The 21,300-nt window shown below is 39.6% G+C and overlaps 1 protein-coding gene across 10 annotated transcripts in view; it reads right to left on the reverse strand.

Annotated features, from left to right (window-relative positions):
* Positions 1-21,300, reverse strand: part of hbp1 (HMG-box transcription factor 1) — a 66,513-nt gene that overhangs the window by 31,566 nt on the left and 13,647 nt on the right. For 9 of the 10 annotated variants that reach the window (XM_078553426.1, XM_078553423.1, XM_078553421.1 and 6 more), the window contains 2 exons: positions 18,645-18,837; positions 12,623-12,863 (listed from right to left, as the gene is read on the reverse strand). In XM_078553426.1, coding sequence (XP_078409552.1) covers positions 12,623-12,863; positions 18,645-18,813 — 410 coding nt within the window. In that variant the 5' untranslated portion in view covers positions 18,814-18,837. Of the gene's footprint in view, positions 1-12,622; positions 12,864-17,646; positions 17,709-18,644; positions 18,838-21,300 lie in introns of those variants that run through there. The other variant, XM_078553427.1, reaches the window with a different exon arrangement.

Genomic DNA, 21,300 nt, shown 5'->3' on the forward strand with positions numbered 1-21,300 from the left:
AGACAGGTTAGAGTGGGTGAGAGGAGCAGAGAAGTTGAGACGGCCGATGTCACACCGACAGTTCTCAATGAGAAGATCAAGAGGCCAAAGGGAGGTGTCCAGGTGGAGGAAGAATACTGGAGGCGAGTGAAAGGATCTCTGAAGTGAGAAGTGAGCATGGAGATGAAAGCGCGGAAGAAGAGTTCAGCATCGTGCCGAGCCCGAAATTAATTGAGGTGAAGACGTAAAGGTTTGAAACTGAGTCCTTTGCTGAGTACTGAACGTTCAGCATCAGAGACGGGGAGGTCAGAGGGTATGGTGAATGCATGGCAAAGGCTGGGATTCGAAGAAGGGGTGGGGTCAGAGGGACGGAAAGGGGTGGAGGGTCCTGGATGGACATTGGCATCAAAAAGTAGTTGGAGCTTGCGTTCCTTAGCACCTGAAAGGAAGAGAAAGTTTCTTTGGTTAAGGCATCAGATGAAACGAAGAATAAAATGAAACTGGGGACAAGGACAGCTTTGAGATAGGTTGAGTCAGTGCTGCTGGAGGGAAACATCAAGTATGTTCGCATGGCACTGAGTGGGGATCTTAGGATGCGGCGGGAACAGCAGTCCGAGAAACGCTGTATGTCCCGGAGATACCTGTAATTTTGGGTGGATTCGAAACACAAGGAATGGAACTTCAGTTAGAATCCATGTGGAATAAATCGGAGCTGGTGACAGTCGCTGAGGGAGGAAATATGTCTATGAAAGCGAGTTTTGGTAAACACCTTGTCAAACACCATGAGGGAAATGGAAAGCAATAAAGTTGAACCGGGCAAAAGAGACAAACGGAAATCCTGTTGGATAGAAGTGCAGTACTTCTTCAAGGTAGGCATTCCTAGAAGAGAAGTGGTAGTGAATTAAACACTAAGATAAAAGCAATATACTGCAGATGCTGGAAATCTGAAACAAAAACAGAAAATGCTGGAAAAACTCAGCAGGACTGACAGCATCTGTGGAGAGAGAAACAGAGTTGACGTTTCGAGTCTGTATGACCATTCATCAGAGCTAAAGAGAAGTAGAAATGTGATGAAATTTATACTGTTTAAGGGGGGGTGGAGCAGGCGAAGCTGGATAGAAGGCCAGTGATATCAAGAAATGGCTGAAGGCACTGGATACTGCAAAGGCTGTGGGCCACGTCAACATTCCAGCAATAGTACTTAAGACTTGTGTTCCAGAATTAGCTGCGCCCTTAGCCAAGCTTTTCCAATACAGCTACAACACTGGCATCTACCCGGCTATGTGGAAAAATGCCCAGGTATGTCCTTTACACAAAAAGCAGGATAAATCCAATCCTGACAATTACCACCCCATCAGTCTACTCGCCATTATCAGCGAAGTGGTAGAAGGGGTTGTCAACAGTGCTATCAAACAGCACTTGCTCAGCAATGACCTTCTGACGCTCAGTTTGGGTTCCGCTGGGACCATTGAGCTTCTGATCTCATTACAACCTTGGTCCAAACATGGACAAAAGAGCTGAGCTCAAGAGGTGAAGTGAGAGTGATTGGCCTTGATATCAAGGCAGCATTTGACTGAGTGTGGTGACTGAGTGTGGCATCAAGGAGCCCTAGCAAAACTGGAATCAATGGGAATCGGGGGGAAAACTCTCCACTGGTTGGAGTCATACCTAGCACAAAGGAAGATGGTTGTTGGAGGTCAATCATCTCAGTCCTAGGACATCATAGCAGGAGCTTCTCAGGGTAGCGTCCTAGGCCCAACCATCTTCAACTGCTTCATCAGTGACCTTCCCTCCATCATAAGGTCAGAAGTAGGGATGTTCGCTAATGATTGCACAAAATTCAGCACCATTCAAGACTGCTGAGATATTGAAGCAGTCATTCCCACATGCAGCAAAACCTAGAAGATATCCAGGCTTGTGCTCATAAGTAGTAAGTACAATTCGCGCCACACAAGTGCCAGGCAATGACCATCTCCAATAAGAGAGAATACAACCATTTCCCTTTGACATTCAATCGCATTACCATCACTGAATACCCAACTACCAACATCCTGGGGGTAACCATTGACCAGAAACTGAAATGAACCAGCCATATAAATACTGTGGCTACAAGAGCAGGTCAGAGGCTGGGAATTCCTTGAAGAGTAACTCACCTCCTGATTCACCAATGCCTGTCCACCATCTACAAGGCACAAGTTAGGAGTGTGATGGAATACTCTCCAGTTGCCTGGGTGAGTGCAGCTCCAATAACACAAGAAGCTTGACATCATCCAGGACAAAGCAGCCCACTTGATTGGCACTTCATCCACCATCTTCAACATCCACTCCCTCCACCACCAACACCCAGTGGCAGCAGTGTGTACAATCTGCAAGATGCACTGCAGCAACTCATGAAGGCTCCTTCAGCAGCACCTTCCAAACCCACGACCTCTACCATCTAGAAGGGCAAGGGCAGCAGGCATATGGGAACACCACCATCTGCAAGTTCCCCTCCAAGCTGCACACCATCCTGACTTGGTACTATATCACCATCCCTTCACTGTCACTGGGTCAAAATCCTGGAATTCCCTCCCTAGCGGCGCTGGGAGTGTTCCTACACCACATGGACTGGAGCGGTTCAAGGCGACGGCTTACCACCACCTTCTGAAGGGCAATTAGGGATGGGTAATAAATGCTGGCCTAGCCAGCAACACCACATCTTGTAAAAGAATTTAAAAAGTGCGGCAGAAAAGATTAATAGGCAAGGTGAAGGCTCATGGAGTTGGGGGTAATGCATTCTTCTGCAGCAACAGACTTAATCAAAGGTATGAGTCCATATGAAACAAGCAGTTACTGATGCCACTTTAAATCTTTGGCACTCAGTGCAGCATTATGTCCACAGAAAGCTAATTCTCCTTGCATGTCAGTCAACTGCTATTGCTTTTTTAAACAGAAGAAATAATAGAAATATAAACGGCTGCAATATCCTGAGATGAAAAAATGGATTCAATTTTGGAAAACATACAGTGTGCCATTTCAGAGGACTATAATTTTTAAATTTCTCATCTGTCCGTCGATAAGTGTCAAAATCCACCAATTGTTTAAACATCCCATTCCAACAATTCTCTAAGTTTCAGAAATTCCTACTTGAAATACAAAGGTTGTCCCAACCTAAGCATCTGTGATGATACCACATTAGTAGCATCCTGTTCACTAAAGTCTCTTGAGATAAGAGAATGAAAGCAGTCACCATCATTATTGATAGTGGAGCATAGTTACTTTCAATAAGATTCTTTTTGAAACATATACCCTGACCGGTTGTTCCCATGACTCTCAAATCTCCAGTCATTTCCTGTTGTGATATATCTTTAGGAAAGTGCCATGTGATCCAGTCTTAGTTTCACTTTTGCTTTGAGCAGAGCACATACCACTCTGATGCATTCAAGTTTTGTACCTATGTATAACTGTTCTCATGTACATAGTCTGAATAAATTAACCCACAATGTGTTTACCAAATCCCTTAATAAGAAATAGGAGTAGGCCATTCGGTCCCACAAGCCTGCCCCACCATTCAGAAAGATCATGGCTGATCTGCCCCAGGCCTCAACTCTTTCGTGCCAGCTCCTCATAGCTTTCAACTCCTCAATATTTCAAAAATCTATCTGCCTCCTCTTTAAATACTTTCAGTGATCTAGCCTCCACAACCCGCTGGGGTAGAGAATTCCAGACATTTACTATCCTCAGAGAAGAAATACCTTTGCATCTCAGTTTTAAATGAGTGTCCCCTTTTTCTGTAACTATGTCTCCTATTCGAGATTCTCCCACAAATGGAAACACCTTCTCAACATCTACCCGTCAAGCCCCCTCAGAATTTTGTACGTTTCAATAAGATCACCCCTCATTCTTCTAAACTCCAATGAATAAAGGCCTAGCTTGTTTGGCCGTTCTTGATAAGTCAACTCCTTCATCCCAGGAATCAGCCAAGTGAATCTCTTCTGAACTGCCTCCAATGCCAGTATATCCTTTCTTAAATACAGGGACCAAAACTGTATACAGTACTCCAGGTGCGGCCTCACCAACACCCTATATAGTTGTAACAGGCTTTCCTATTTTTAAACTCCAATCCCCTAGCCAATACAGGCCAAAATTCTATTTGCCTTCTTAATTACTTGCTGCACCAGTATGATAATTTTTTGTGCTTCATGCACAAGAACACCCAGATCCTGCTGTGCTGCACTTTTTGGAGTCTCTCCATTTAAATAACAGTCTGCTTTTTGATTCTTCCTACCAAAGTGCATGATCTCTCACTTTCCTACATTAAACTCCATCTGCCACGTTCTTGCCCACTCACTCAACCTATTTATATCCTCTCACAGGTTCCTTATGTTCTCATCACAACATGCCCTTCCACCTATTTTTGTATCAGCAGCAAATTTGGATACATTACACTCTGCCCCCTCCACCAAGTCATTAATATAGATAGTAAATAATTGAGGCCCTAGGACTAATCCTTGTGGCACTCCACTAGTTACGTCTTTCCAACCTGAAAAAGACCCATTAATCCCGACTTTCTGTCTTCTGTGTGTTAACCAATCCTCAATCCATGCTAATACATTATCCCCAATACAGCGAGCTCCTATCTTATGCAATAGCCTTTTATGTGGCACCTTATCGAATGCCTTCTGGAAATCCAAATACACTACATCTACTGGTGCCCCTTTATCAACTCTGCTTGTTATATCCTCAAAGAACTCTAGCAAATTTGTCAAACATGATTTCCCTTTCACAAAACGATGCCAACTCTTTGACTGCGTTAAGCTTTTCTAAATGTCCTGCTATTTCTTCCTTAATAGTGGACTCTAGCATTTTCCCAATGACAGATGTTAGGCTGACTGGCCTATAGTTTCCTGCTTTGTCTCCCTCCCTTCTTGAACAGGGGGCGTCACATTAGCGGTTTTCCAATCGTCTAGGACACTCTCGGAATCCTGGAATATTTCGACCAATGTCTCCATTATCTCTGCAGCCACTTCCTTCAAAACTTTTGGATGCAGGCCATCAGGTCCTGGCCACTTGTCTATCTTTAGACCCATTAGTTTGTCAAATGTTTTGTACCTCGTGATAGAGACTGTCACAAGATCTTTCCTCCTATTAGCTCCTTGCTTATCTGATATCTTTGGGATGTTTATAGTGTCCTCCACTATGAAGACCGATGCAAAATATTGATTTAAATTATCTGCCATTTCCCTGTTCCCCATTATCAATTTTCCAGTCACACCCTCCAAGGGTCCCATGTTCACTTTAGCCACATTCTTTATTTTTATATACCCATAGAAGCTCTTTGTTTGTTTTTGTATCTCTTACCAATTTACTTTCATAGTCAATTTTCTCCCTCTTTATTAGCTTTTTATTCATCCGCTGTTGGTTCCTAAAAAATTCCCAATCCTCTGGCCTACCACTAGTTTTTGCCGCTTTGTATGCCTTAGTTTTTGATTAGATACTCTCCTTGACCACCTTTGTTAACCATGGGTGGTTCATCCTTCTTATCAAGTCCTTCTTTTTGACCAGGATAAATTTTTGCTGAGCATTATGAAATATCTGCTTAAACGTCTGCCACTGCTCATCCACTGACCTTCCCCTTAGTCTGTTTTCCCAGCCCACTTCAGACAACTCTTTCTTCATACCTCTGTAATTGCCCTTATTCAAGTTGAAGACACTGGTTTGGGACCAGAGTTGCTCACCCTCAAACTGAATTTGAAATTCTACCGTGTTGTGACCACTACCCCCTAGAGGATCCTTAATTACGATATTTCTTATTAATACCACCTCATTACACATTACTAGGTCTAAAATAGCCTGTTCCCGGATAGGTTCTGCAACATATTGCTCTAAGAAACAATCCCTGATGCACTCTACAAATTTGTCTTCCATATTACCCCTGCCAATCTGATTTGTCCAGTCAATATGTAGATTAAAATCACCCATGACAACTGTAGTACCCTTCTTACATGCCTCCATTATTTCCCAATTTATACTTTGTCCTACAATGAGGCAACTCTTCGCAGGCCTATAGACGACTCCCACCCGTGACTTCTTCCCCTTACTATTCCTTATTCCCACCCAAACTGATTCCAAACCACGATCTATTGTACCTGTATCACTACTCACCACTGCACTGATGCCTTCCTTTATTAACAAAGCTACCCCATATCCTTTTCTCCTATTTTTCTGGAATGTGGAATACCCTTGAATATTGAGTTCACACTCTTCATCACCCTGCAACCATGTATCTGTAATAGCTATTAAGTCATATTCATTTATTTCTATTTGTGCCGTCAACTCATCTATCTTGTACAAATGCTGCATGCATTCAGATAAAGAGCCTTAAGCTTTGACTTCTTACCATTATTAATCATTCTTGTTCTAATTTCTGCTGCACTCTTCTATTTATATTTTCTGCCCCTTCCTGTCACACTTTGATTATCGTTCGCCTCTTCACTACCCCGCACCTCTGCTCTCTCGTTTCGTTTTGATTTTTTAAACTTCAAAAAGTTTGAGCAATTGGTGCCTTGTGTCTTGTACAATAAATAAGCCCAATGTATTATATTATTACTCCCTTCCTAACAGCACTGTGGGTGTACCTACACCACATGGACTGCAGTGGTTCAAGAAGGCAGCTCAACACCACCTTCTCAAAGGCAACTAGAGATGGATGATAAATGCTAGCCTAGCCAGCGACACCCACATCCCATGAATGAATGTTAAAAAAATATATTAACACAACACTTCCTAGTTTAATAATATCCTTGCAGTTAGATTTTGCTATCTACATCGTGCCAGAGTATCACTTTCAGAAATACTTCCACCTCTTTGCCAGAGGTTACATATCAAATTCAAGCAATCTGATCTACCTACAAGTCAGCCTGGAGACCCAAATAGTTAGTAGTTATTCAATGGTTACTGAAATCTAGAAGTAATTAATAGTACGTGAACTGCCTTGCGATATTTCTGAGAGATGATGTGTAAATCTTGCATTAATATAGTGACCTTTCATTTACTCTTTCAGTACAAGAAGAAACTGACTCACCCCAATCTATAAACATTGTGATCAATAAACCCTTAGCAGAAATGCTGGGGTAAAGTAGCATAATGACTATGTCACTATTTCTGAAAGATGATGTGTAAATCTTGCATTAATATAGTGACCTTTCATTTACTCTTTCAGTACAAGAAGAAACTGACTCACCCCAATCTATAAACATTGTGATCAATAAACCCTTAGCAGAAATGCTGGGGTAAAGTAGCATAATGACTATGTCACTGGACTTGTAATCCATGTTAATGGTATCTTATTTATATTACTAAGATACACAGGTGAAGGAGCATTATTGTTTAATTAAGTACTTAGAGCACTTTGGGACACTGGGTTAGTAGGTAGGAGGCAGACATATGTAACGCTGCATTCTGTAATAAAGAAACGATCAAGAAGAGTATTTCTGTTTAGTTTCATATTTCACCATTTGGCTTGGGATCCATTTATCAATCCAGATTTATCAATTTAAAGTAACTTAAAGTTGATAAGTCACCAGGACTGCATGGGATACATCCAACGAAGCTGAGGGAAACAAGGGAGGAAATTCGGAGGTACTGGCCATAATCTTCCAATTCTCCTTAGATATGGGGGTGGCACCACAGGACTGGACAATTGCTAAATGTTACACCCCTATTCAAAAAAAAGGGTGCAAGGATAGACACAGCAACTACAGTCCACTTAGCTGAATCTTGGTGGCAGGAAATCTTTCAGAGACAATAATTCCGGACAAAGTTAACAATCACTTGAGCAAGTATAGATTATTGGAGGCCAATCATCTCAGCCCCAGGACATAGTTGCGAGAGTGCCTTAGAGCAGTGTCCGAGGCTCAACCATCTTCAGCTGCTTCTTCTATCATAAGGTCAAGAGTAGGGATGTCCACTGACGATGTCAACTGTTCAGTTCCATTCACAATTCCTTAGATAATGAAGCAGTTCATGCCCTGCATGCAGCAAGACCTGGGCTCAGTTTTTGATTGAGAAGTGACAAGTAACATTCATGTCACACAAGTGTAAGGCAATGACCATCTCCAACAAGAGAGAGTGTCTAACCATCTCTCCTTAATATTCAACTGCATTACTATTACTGAATCACCCACCATCAATATCCTAGGGGCTATCATTGACCTGAAACTTAACTGGGCCAGCCACACAAATACTGTGGCTACAAAGGTATGTCAGAGATTTGAGTATTCAGTGCCATGCGACTTAATTTCTGACTCCTCAAAGCCATTCCACCAACTATAAGGCACAGCTCAACAGCGTGATGGAATGCTCTCCACTTGACTGGATGTGTGCAACTCTGACAACATTCAAGAAGCTTGACACCATACAGGACAAAGCAGCCCATCCAGCACCTCAAACATTCACTCCCTCCATCACTGGTGAACCCTGGTGATCTACAAGATGCAAGCTGCTGCAGTGTAAGTATCCTTTGAAAGCACCTTATAAACATGCAACCTCTACCACCTAGGTAAGGGCAAGGACAGCAGGCACTTGGGAACACCACCGATTGAAAGTTCCCTTCCAAGTCACACGCCATCCTGACATGGAAGTATAATTGCCATTCGTTCACTAATGCTGGGTCAATATTCTAGAATTCCTGACAAAGTCCTGTGCGTGTACCTACAATACACAGACTGAAGCAATTCAAGGCAGCAACTCACAATCATATTCTCAAGGACAAGTAGGAGTGGGCAACAAACGCTGGCCTTGCTTGTAATGCTCAAGTCCCATGAACGAATATTTAAAAAAGCTTCATGCAGTAGCAAACCTTTCACTGAATATTATTTATTTATTCTTTCATGGGATGTGGGTGTCACTGGCAAGGCCAGCAATTGTCCATCCCTAATTGTCCTTGAACTGAGTGACTTGCAAGGCCATTTCAGAGGGCAATTAAGAGTCAGCTACATTGCTGAAGAGTCACATGTAGGTCAGACCAGGTAAGGGCGACAGATTTCCTTCCCTAAAGGACAGACGTGAGCCTGATGGGTTTCGTCTGATAATTGATGATAGCTACATGGTCATCATTACTGAAACTAGCTATCCATTCCAGACTTTTTGATTAATTGAATTTAAATTCCACCAGCCGGTGGTGGGATTTGAACCCATGCCCGCAGAGGATTTGTCTGGGGATCTGGATTACTAGTCTAGTGATGTTACCACTGTGCCATCATCTCTCCCAAATGTGTAGTTGAAATGTATAACTGAAATTGCACATTTATAATGTACCTAAATTTACTATAGAACAGTTATTTGTTTCAAGATTGATATCTTTGTCATTATAAGAAACCTATTGTCTTTCTGGTAAATGTTCGCAGTCATCAAGCTTAATTTTTTTTTTTGTCTACTTAGGGCATTCAAAGGCTCTACAATGGCACACACCAGCTACCTTTCAGATCTGTATATGAAAGACAATCTTTGCCAGCCTATGCTCTGGGCCTATGTCAATTTGAAATTAAATTTCACAAAACCCTTACAACCACTAGAGAAAAAAACCTTCATCATATTATTGTGATCTGGACTGTCTACTAAGCGGGCAATTTTCTCATACTAATAAAAACAGTAAAATGAATAGCCAAAACATAAAATATAATGGCATAGATTAAGGCTGCACTTAAATGTGAAAATGTTTAAATTACAGGTCATCTTTAGAAATATTTAAAGATATAGTGATTTTTCAATACATTGTCTTATGCATTACTTGTACTTTAAACTGTAGAAGCTAAAGTGAAGAAAATCATTCATCTAATATGGAATGGGTCTGCTGGCATGGATTCGATGGGCCAAATGGCCTCCTTAATGTACCTTAATGACTAGGACTAATATGGCCACATACTGTAGCCACTGCATAAAGCAATTATTAGAAAGGCCAGCATGGAATGGAGAAAGAGAGTTCAAGAACCAGCTACAGGAATCAGGATATTGGAAACAAGCAGAAAAAAGTACAGGCCAACTAAAATATAAAATACCTGCAGTGAGTGCTTCAGATATTATAAGATCATAAGAAATTGGCCCATTGAGCCTGCTCTGCCATTCAATAAGACCATGGCTGATCAGATTGTGGCCTTAAGTGCACTTTCCTGCCTGCCCCCATAACCCTTGACTCCCTTGTCAATCAAAAATCTAATGCAGCCTTGAATGTATTCAATGACCCAGCCTCCAATATTCTCAGATAATTCAAAAGACAAACAACCCTCAGAGAAAATAAATTCCTCCTCATCTCCGTCTTAAATGGAAGACCCCTTATTTTTAAACTTTCCCCCTAATTCTAGATTCCTCCACGAGGGGAAACATCCTCTCAGCATCTATCCTGTCAAGCCCCCTCAGAATTTTGCATGTTTCAATAAGATCACCTCACCTCTTCTAAACTCCAATGAGTATCGGCCCAACCTGTCCTTACAAGATAACCCCTTCTTCCAAGGAATCAGCCAAGTGAACCTTCTCTGAACTGCTTGCAATGCAAGCCTATCCCTCCTTAAGTAAGGAAACCAAAACCGAACACAGTACTCTAGTGGCAGTCTCACCAATGCAATGTACAGTTGTAGCAAACTTCTCTATTTTTATACTCCATCCCCCTTGCAGTAAAGGCCAACGTTCCACTTGCCTTCCTAATTACTTGCTGTATCTGCATGTTAACCTTTTGTGATTCATGTACAAGGACAGTCAGATCCCTCTCCGTTGCAGCATTCTGCAGTCTCTCTCCATCTAAATAATATTCTACTTTCCTATTCTTTCTGCCAAAGTGGACAACCTCACATTTTACCACATTATACCCCATCTGCCAAATTTTTGCCCACTCACTGAATTTATCTACATCCTCCTCACAATTTGTTAATCTATCTTTGTATTATCAGCAAATTTGGCTACAATACAGTCTATCCCTTCAACCATGTCATTAATATATCATAAATAGTTGATGGCCCAGCACTGATCCATGCGGCACTCCAGTTGGAACAGTTTGCCAACCTGAAAATGACCCATTTATCCTGACTCTGTTTTCTGTTATTTAGTCAATCCTCTATCCATGCTAATATATCACCCCAACACCAAAGGCAGTAACCTTTTATCTGGCACCTTATCAAATGCCTTTTGGAAATCCATACACTACATCAACTGGTTCCCTTTTATCCACCCTGCTTGTTACACCCTCAAAGAACTCTAACAAATTTATCAAACATAATTTCCCTTTCACAAAATCACATTGACTCTGCCTGATTTTATGATTTTCTAAATGTCCAACTAAAATCTCCTTAATAATGGATTCTAGCATTTTCACATTGACCAATATTAGTCTAATTGGCCTATAGTTTCCTGCCTTGTGTCTCTCCTTTCTTGAATAGTCTTGCTACATTTGCAGTTTTCCAATCCGCTGGGACCTTACCAGAATCTAGGGAATTTTGGAAGATTACAATCAATGCATCAACTATCCCTAGGATCCCTAGGATGTAGGTCATTGGGTTCAAGGGACTTGTCAGTCTTTAGTCCCATTAGTTTTCCTAATACCTTTCCTCCAGTGGTTGAGATTGTTTTAAGTTCCTCCCTTGCTTTTACCCCCTGCATTTCTACTATTCTTGGAATGCTTTTTGTACATTCAACTGTGAAGACAGATGCAAAATACTTATCAAAGTCTTTCTTTGTTTCCTATTATTATTTCCCAGTCTCACCCTCTAAGTGACCAACGCTCATTTCAGTTACTCTTTTCCTTTTTATATACTTGTAGAAGCTTCTACTGTCTGTTTTTATATTTTTGCTAGTTTTCTCTTATACAGCAATTTATCCCTGTTTTTTTTTAGTCATTCTTTGCTGGTTTCTAAAATTTTCCCAATCCTCTGACCTACCACTAATTTATTTATTTATTTTTTTACAGCATTGTAAATCTTTTCCTTCAATTTGATACCATCCTTAACTTCCTTAGTTAATAAGATGGCGGATCCTTCTCAGAGTTTTTCTTTCTCAATGGAATATACCTTTGTTGAGAGTTACAAAATATCTCCTTAAACGTCTGCCAATGCTTCCCTGTCTTCCCTCTTAACCTGTTTTTCCCAGTCCACTTCTCACCCTTGCAATTGCCTTTATTTAAGATACCAGGTTCAGACTCAAATTTCTCACCCTCAAACTGAACGTGAAATTCTATCATATTATCATCACACTTAGAGGATCCTTTACCATAAGGTCACTAAATTCATCCTGTCCCTCATTACACATTACCAGGTCTAATATATCCTGCTCCCTGGATGGTTCCAGAACATAATGTTCTAGGAAAGTGTCCTGAATACACTCTTATAAACTCGTCCTCTAAGCTACCTTGGCCAATTAGATTCGTCCAATCTATATGAAGATTAAAATCTCCCACGATTATTGCAGTACCCTTCTTAGAAGCCCCCTTTAGTTCTAGATTTATACTCCATCTTACGGTATTGGTATTTACAATGCTTACATTTTGCTACAAATAATATGACAAATGTGAATTGCGCACATTGACACCAAGTGTTGGCAATTATGTTCAATAGCAATATTCATGCATCTTCAGTCATTACAAAGTTGTTCCTCTGACTGAAATGCCATATACACAAACCTGTTGTAAAATGTGCACTGCATGAGAGGGCTTTGTGGGCTAGTGGCTATATTAGCCAGTTCAGTCAGCCAATTCACACCAGATTCACTAGTGAAAGGTGGTAAGGCACTATCAGGTGATCTAGAGGTACACATGGTTCGAGTAGACCTCAGGCATTCTTGATGAGACACTCCACTGCTGAGTTGGAAGGCTGCAGGTATGGCTCTGTCGGTCTCTACAGCTCTCAGTTCTGGAAGATCATCTAGAAAACAAGAAACATTCAGAAACTCAAAATATTCTTTTGTTCGTGCTCAGGTGATTTGCAAAATAAATTACATTTCTAGATTTTATGAATTGTTAAGAAATTTGAGTTGTAAAAATAACTTGAACTCATTCTTACACATCATAGTGCATTATCTGGCAGGCCTCAAGCAATCTTAAAGGCACTCAGAAGAGCAGGTGCAATTCTAAGATGTTGTGCTCACAGAAAACAGAGGTCCAGGACCGTAATATTAAAACCTCAGTTCTCTTACCCATGTCTCCTGCAAGCATGGTCTCCTGTTGAGGTAACTGATCATGGAATCATTCTCATCATCTGCCATGCCTAACAAATGCTGAAGCAGTTTAGTAGGTTGAATGGCCTACTCCTGCCCCTGTGTTTAGCAGGCTTTTAAAAGCAACAGCATTATGATATTTTGCCCAATGTGAAGAAAGTAGAAGTGAATATTTTGCAGTTAATGTATGCAGAGGATTGTCAGAAAAGCTAGAATTTCTTCACAATCTTGATTTCCATGATCCTACATAATCTCATAATATCACAAGTCATGCTATAATAAATTCCATAAATTAACTGCAATAAACTCAAATCTTAGCATTTAAAATATCACACTGTACTAATATACAGTACTGGCTACGCCTCAATTTTAATATTCTCTTCCATGTTTTCAAACCCCTCCATGGCCTTGTCACTTCCTAACTCTGTAACCTCCTCTAACCTTACAACCTTTCGAGGTTTCTGCACTCCTCAAATTCTGATCTCTTGCACATCATGGGCAGCTGTGCCATCAACTGCCTAGGCCCTAAGCTCTGGAATTCCATCTCTAAATCTCCCCACCTCGCTATCTTTCTTTAAAGACACTGATTAAAATCTGCCTCTGACCAAGCTTATGGTTATCTGTTCTAATACTTCCTTGTGGCTTGGTGTCAAACTTTGTTTGATAGTGCTTCTGTGAATCTCCTTGGAAGGCTTTACTAAGTTAAAGTCTCAATATAAATTCAGTTGTTTTTCGTAATGTTATTCAATGAAACATATTTGAATCAAGACAATCAAATTTTAAATCTGGTTAGGTCAATTGTGAAGTTCTTAAAAACACATCAAAAATTGAACAGCCAAATTTCTGTTGCAAGTGGAGAATTTTACATTCATTTGGAAGTAGTAGTTTTAACAATCTTTGTTAGAAGCATTAAAAACATTATGATCCTTTTCTTCTACCAATACACCTTGAATATTAAAGGGTTCTATATTCAGGTTCCAGAATTACAAAATATGTTGACTGTAGATAACCAAATCATGTTCCAAGTGCAGTTAAAGAACTTGCCCATTATGGGCACCAGTTGTAACTTACTCAACACAATGTCTCGCAAATAAACTGTTGCATTCACCACAGTAATTCGTTTTGATCTTATCAGCATTTCTGTAAATTAAATGCAAGCCCACAGCAGCTTGTTCTGATCTTGTTTATAATCAATAGGTACAGAAAGATGACCCTGTCTCTGCACACAAGCTAATCAGTACCCACCCCACTCATCAGGAAAAAACTGGAACTGTTGATATAAAGTGAAGAAGAATGAAAAGTTTGACATTGTCCAAGTTCCAATCCCCTTTCTGAAACATGCTAAATGATCTCATGATGGAGATTATTGAAAAGGCATCTTCTCAAACAACCAGAGTTTGAACGTCTTCCATTAACCAAAACCTTAATTAAACAGGTCATCCCTTGAGCTCCAGTGTTCATATTTCAGAAATTCCATTCCCCTTTGATTGACTGCAGGTAAAATGACCTTGAGTGAAGGGTGTATCACTAAATAGATGGTGATGGATACAAATGGAAGCAGGAAAACAGATTCCAACTGTACAGCCTAATGATGTGAATTAAGGCAAAGTGAAACTAATACCAATTCTTTCATTCTATCCAGTTAATCACTTTACTGTTCACATTGATAAGAGTGGAAATCTTCTCACTGTGCAGGCTATAAAGGACCAGGGCGCGAGAGAAGGGGGTGCAGAACCGGGGCCCAGAGTTTGGAGGGGACCGGGCTCATTCCTCTGAACCGGGATTTTTCTTCTTCCTCAGCCAGAGCAGCCAGATGCAGACCTGAAAGACTGACTTTAAAAAAAAAATCAGAATCTTCAGGCTGAGAGTTCCGATCTTTTTTTTAAAGTCGGTCTTTCAGGTCAGTTTCACTAATAGTGACGTTGTTCCTTCTGACCTTCGAGAACTTTTGTGGTACTGATTTTTTTGAAAAGCCCACCAGAAAACCACAAAGCTGCCCAGAGGTCAACTGCAACACAGCAACTGAGAGTATCTTGCTTAAAAATTTGTAGGTGAATTCTGTTTTAGAGCCAATTGCATGGTTTGGGGGTGGGGGGGCGGCGAGAAAGAGGTTGCAGGGGAGCTGTTGGAGGGAAGGGGGAGAGGTGGTGTCAGGGGAGGTTGGGGGTTGGGCTGGCAGGGGTGTCACTCTTCTGCTGTTGGAGTTTATTAATTATAATTTTCCATTTTAGGTTGTAATTTCACAGTGCACAACACAATTTGCATGACAGTTTCTGGGGGAAGGGAAAACAATCAATCAGTTCTTGAGTTAAGGCCGTACTGAATTTAAGTGCTTTGTATCATTCTTCTCTGAAAAATTCAGATCAACAACTTAATCTACATTTTTCCTAAACTGCTGGTAGATGTCTGATTGTGGACAGTGTCATTAGCATAAAAGGAGCAGATGCCATTTATGGTATATTGTGGGACGCTGCCAGAGAAGTCAGAATGGTAAAGCTGTATTAGCTACAGAGTTGAATTGTTTCGTAAATGTTTCTTTGTAGCCACTTTCCTAACACCAGTTGATTGCTCTGTGATTAATTATACTTATAGAATCAGCATTGGGCCTTCAATTTCACCATCGCTAATCACCCTGCCTATTGCACGCAGATGTAAAGAAAGAAAGACAAAACCTACATTTATACACCATCTTCCACGATGTCTCAAAATGCTTTACAACTAATTAAATACTTCTGAATTATAGACACTGGTGTAATGTAGACAATGTTATCAAATGGCAGAGCAAGCTCAAGGGGCCAAATGGCTTACTCCTGCTCCTAATACGTATGCTTGTATCTTGTTCTGAATGGATGAGCTGGGCTGGATGGCCTCTGTCATCCATAATTATCTTACGAACAGAGGGCAGAATCATGACTGGAGTTCTGTTATTTTGTTGCTCATGGAAGCTTACCGTGAACAGGCTTTGTGGGGTAAAATCGCCAGGATAGGAGTGCGTAATGGGCTCATAGTAAATCATTAAGCTGTTTTATTCACAAATGATTCTCAAAAGTCTTTTCCATTAACTTCATTCTTGTCCCTTTGTCTACTCATCCATTATTCCACTCTATCTTGGTGTTTTATAAATTTTTTGAGGTATTCAAATATCGTGATAAAGTTGTGTTGCATAGTAGATACTGAAATTATAATGTAGCGAGAAGCAGCAGAGTATTCAGACTTGCTGATCAAGAAAACATCGATACAATTATGAACCAGGCTTTGTGCTCTGGCCTCTTAAAAGTTGTGTTGCACAGAGACACCCGAGGACTCCAATGCTTCTCACTGACAGTGAAGACCTAAGTTGTTCAATCATTCCACGCTGTTGCTCAGGGATCATTTGATCTTTCTACCCTGTGATATTACTGATAAAATAGAATCCAATTACACTTATCCTATGAAACAATTATATTGAATAATATCATGCACCCAAGCAGGAGAAAGTCTTCTTTTACTTCTACAGAATGGAAAGAATCTTGTGCAGTTTATCTGCATTGCAAGTATTAATCTTTCCCCCAAATATGAATTTACTGTCACCATATTCATATGGTGCAATGTGTAGAACATGTTCATGAGGGCTGAGGCAGTCACCGAAATCAGTCTGCACAGTGTTATAAACAATAGGATATTTTCCTGTCAAATTAACAATATTGCATGATGCTGATAAGGTAAAATTTGTGTTCTCTGGTCTATTTAATAGTTGTGGTGGGATCAACTATAGGACACACAAACTAATGCTGCAACATATCACTGGGGCGCTTAATATTAATGACCCATGCTGCATTTATATTGAATGATACTTGTAACCAGATGCCAATAATGAACATTATCATTTTACTAGTACCTTTCTGTGACTGTTGAATTGATTGGTGAATCTTGAAGGGGGAGGGGGAGAGAAACACACATGATCTGAGGGAAAGGGTTAAGTGCAGGGGGCGGGGGGAGAGAGAATGGGGAAGAGGGGGGTTTGTGTATGGGAAATAAGGGGCCCAGAAAGAGGAAAAGCTCCAGGGCACATGATTTCTTTCCCTGGCCCTGTAAGGAATGTGTGTGATCAAAATGATTTTGGGTTGTATCAATCCAATTCCTATTGGGCTAAGATCTATAAACATTGGTCCTAACCAGGATCTAATTGGTAATCTCACTCAAAATCCACAGAATTACTGGCAATAGTAAAAAAAAACCACACTGGTACAGTGGAGGCAGCTCTCCTGAGGGGCACGGCTGGATTAGAACTGAGGGAGTTTTACTCTGCATTTGGTTGTACAATAATTGACATAAAAGTAGTTTATGCTTACGCTGCATGCCTGAAATTCTGCATCCAGTGAGAGAGCAGTGACTTCATAATAAGCAGGAATCTTCGAGGGTCTGATGATTTAGCCAAATTGTGGCAATCAGTAGGCAATGATAGCAAAGTCTAATAAGTGCTTTATACATTCAAATGTCAAAGATCCTCACCACATTTATCCATCTTTTTTAAGCAAAAGGCTCCAGAACATTCAGAATCCAAATTCAGAAACCTGTATCCAAACGAATAGAATAGATGCATTTAAGAGACAGATGGGGAAGAACATAAAGGAGAGAAATTCAATGATATGTTGATTGGGGCAAATGAAGCAGATTGAGGTGGTGGCTTATTTAGTGCTTAAACACTGGCATAGACCAGTTGGGCCAAATATCCTGTTTCTATGCTAAAAATATCAACATAATCAACGTAATCTCCATTTAAAGAAATTGAACAAGACCTATCTAAATAAAAATGACACTATAAATATAAAAACACAATTGTCAAAAAGATAATCAGCTACCTAATGCATGCTACAATTATGTTTCCAATATTAAGTCTGCTGGGAAGACAACAGCAGCAGGTAATCATAACATGTTACTGGACTGGTGCAATGTTTGCTATAGATGGAAGCATTTGGGACATTGTGCTTGTGCTAGCTTTTCCAACAGAATTATCTGCTTCAATAAAATTTCCCTGCTCTTTTTCTAGATATTTTTATATGTTTCATCTTCCAGTTCTCCAATGTAATTTGCTTACATTTCTTAAATCTCACAACTGGTATGACTTTCAGAATGAACAAGTGAAAAACACTGCAGCAAACTAATGACTGTAGTGAAATCTGTTAGATTTTTGGAGAAGAATGGGGAGAAAGGCAAATTATTATAAAGTGAAAGATAGAAACTCAACTCAGCTTGCCATTACAGTACAAAGACAAACTGAGTGCTGCAAGTTGGAACCATACATACAACTATGAAATACAATTTACTATAATTCACAATAGAAAACTCAGTGCACAAGATCTTAAAGCTGCTATATGAATACAGCAATTTTACATTAGCTGAACGCCACTTTATTTCACATGCAAAGTAGGGAGCAAGCTTTCATCTTGACAGTTTACCTGGATCAACATACATTAATCAAAGCATATATAATTTTTTTAATGGCTCACCATATTCCATATTCTGGTCATTATTCGCATTTCCGGGTGATGAAGGTAAATCTTCATTACACTTTAATAACTCAAATGAATCATCCATTCCAGAAATTCTTTTGTCGACTACAAACTGAACTTTCTGCACTCTGTTAGGTGTACATTTTGTTTTCATGTCCCACACCATGTTACGCCATTGGACTTCAGTTGACTTGAACAAAAAAATACAAAGTAATGAATAACATATGAAATATCTGGAATTACTATACTTGTAGCTCAAATGTATGAAGGAAACCACATTTAAAACTCATAAATTAAGTTCAAGGATTGGATTTTGCTTGCATGTGATTGGATGGAGAAAACAATAATAGCAAAGAAGGTAAACATTCAGAAACCAATCTTTAGACAATAGTTGTTGGCAGCACAACCATATTTGAGAATTTCAGTATTGTTGTTTTTTTCAAATGACTAGTTGATCACCTGTCGCTTTGCATATGACAAGTTAAAAACAGGTGGAGCAACATTACAGAGCACAAGATAATTGCTCCAGGGCAAGGCAACATACTTCAGTCAAATTTTAGGGTCATGCATTCTGTCCTTATTTTTATTTCTCAATTATAAATTTCTATGTCCACATTTATCTAACAATGGAAACTGCTCACATATACTTGTCACTGTGATTACACCCCTATAGCAAGTGGATTCCTTCATAAATGTGGACAGGAAGCGTGGAAACACATTTTATTGATATAAAAGATGACAGTTATGCATTGTTTTATTACTTTGTCCTTTGCAGATGCACTTAATATGGAAAGCATTATCTGGACTTAAATTTAGGTTTATGCAACAGTTATCATACTTTCATTATAAACAAAATAATTCAAATTAAGCATTTAGCTCTGTAACAAACAGGAATAAATGATATGTGGTATGCTTCATTAGATGAGAAAATGCACATGGACAGTTAACTGGAACTGTAGAAGAGTTAAATAAATTTCAAAACAAGTAAGAGTTTTGAAGGTTCTTTTTCTTAAAAGCTAATTAATGATGGAACTTTCGAGTGCATAAATATGGGGGAAGCAAAATAAAATGAAAGCAATAAATGGGCAAAAAGGTAAAATACACAGAATTTCGCTGTTAGATCACACTGATTCTGTTATAACAAACTGAAGAAACATACAGAGAACAGCAAAGAGGCAAGATGTATGTCCAGCAGGTTAACACAGATGCTATTACACTCTCCTATCTAACATTTTTTCTTTACTTCTTTTTGATGTCAGTTTACAAAGCGCAGCATTAAAAAATAAGACCCATTAAAACTAGCTGATGGAGTTGCCAGGTGAGCTGTTATGCATCTTGCGTGTTTTTCCTCATTAGTGAAACAGCCTTGTTATTTAAATGCTGTATAACTTACATCTGATAATTTAATATTCATATAGCACTTTTAATGTCATAAAATGTCCCAAGATGCTTCAGGAGCACCATAAAACAAAGTATGACACATAAGGAGATATTAGGTCATTGGCTACGATTAGTTAGCTAAGAATTGAGTCATGCGAAGGCAGTCCCACAAAGCTGGACAACACTAGAGAGACATTGAAGGAGGATGGTGTAGTCAACTGTGTCTAAGGCTGTAGATTGAAAAGGAGGAAAAGTTTGCCTTTGTCACCATCACATAGGATGTCATTTGTAACTTTGCTAAGAGCTGTTTCGGTACTGTCAGAGCAGAAACCTGTTTGGAGGGATTCAAACATGGAGTTTTGGAAAGATGGGAATGGATTTGAGAGACAAAAATGTCTTCAAGGGCGTTGGAGAGGAAAGGAAAGACAAGAGAGATGAATGCTTAGGGAATACTTCTCACTCTTCAAAAGGAACTTTTTCCATTTACCAAATTTAAGACCTAACAGAATAAGTACAAACCTATCAAATGGCTCTGCATTTCACAAACTTTGTGCCAGCTAGACAGTTTCAACTTGATCTGTTTCAGCCAGAGAGGGTTATCTTAACAGCACTTTACCCAGGAAAATAGGAAAGCCTCAAATTCAAGATTTCTGCAAGAACATTTCTCCAAAAGAGATAGGTTCAGATGTCTTAATATCCTTTCCCTTATTTATCAATTTACCAGCTTATAGAAAAAAAATTACAGTAACAGCATCAGCAAGCATTAAAACATTTTCATCAATCTACATAGATTTAAGTTGAAAAAAATTATACTAAACACATCAGCTGTAGCATTGGCATGGCAACAAAGTTTTCAGAGTAAACTATTCCAGGAACAAAACTGAACTAGAAACTCCCCATTGGGGTAATAATAGTCCTTTAAACTAAATATTGTGTTCTGGGTTTATAGAATGCAAATAACATCTTACCAAGTATTTCCTGCCACTTGCTTCCTATTCTAAAATCAAAATTTCCTTTCCTACCACCTTTCCTCCACGTTTCAAAAGTATAGGATATTCAAAGTTAGAATTGAGCTGAGCAATACTGGTGCTGTAGTACTACACTAAATTTATCATTGTACTTTCTTACTTCTTTCATCTCACTTTTTCGAGCTCCCTTCAATTTTCCCATCTTCTTTTCAATTTTACAGATTACAAGTGAACAGTGGTCTTACTAAGACATTACCAATTCAAAATTGGGAGAAGAAACATAAGAGACTACAAAAGATTCTAAC

Source organism: Cetorhinus maximus, chromosome 12, assembly GCF_964194155.1.
Source record: "Cetorhinus maximus chromosome 12, sCetMax3.hap1.1, whole genome shotgun sequence".
Taxonomy (NCBI): domain Eukaryota; kingdom Metazoa; phylum Chordata; class Chondrichthyes; order Lamniformes; family Cetorhinidae; genus Cetorhinus; species Cetorhinus maximus.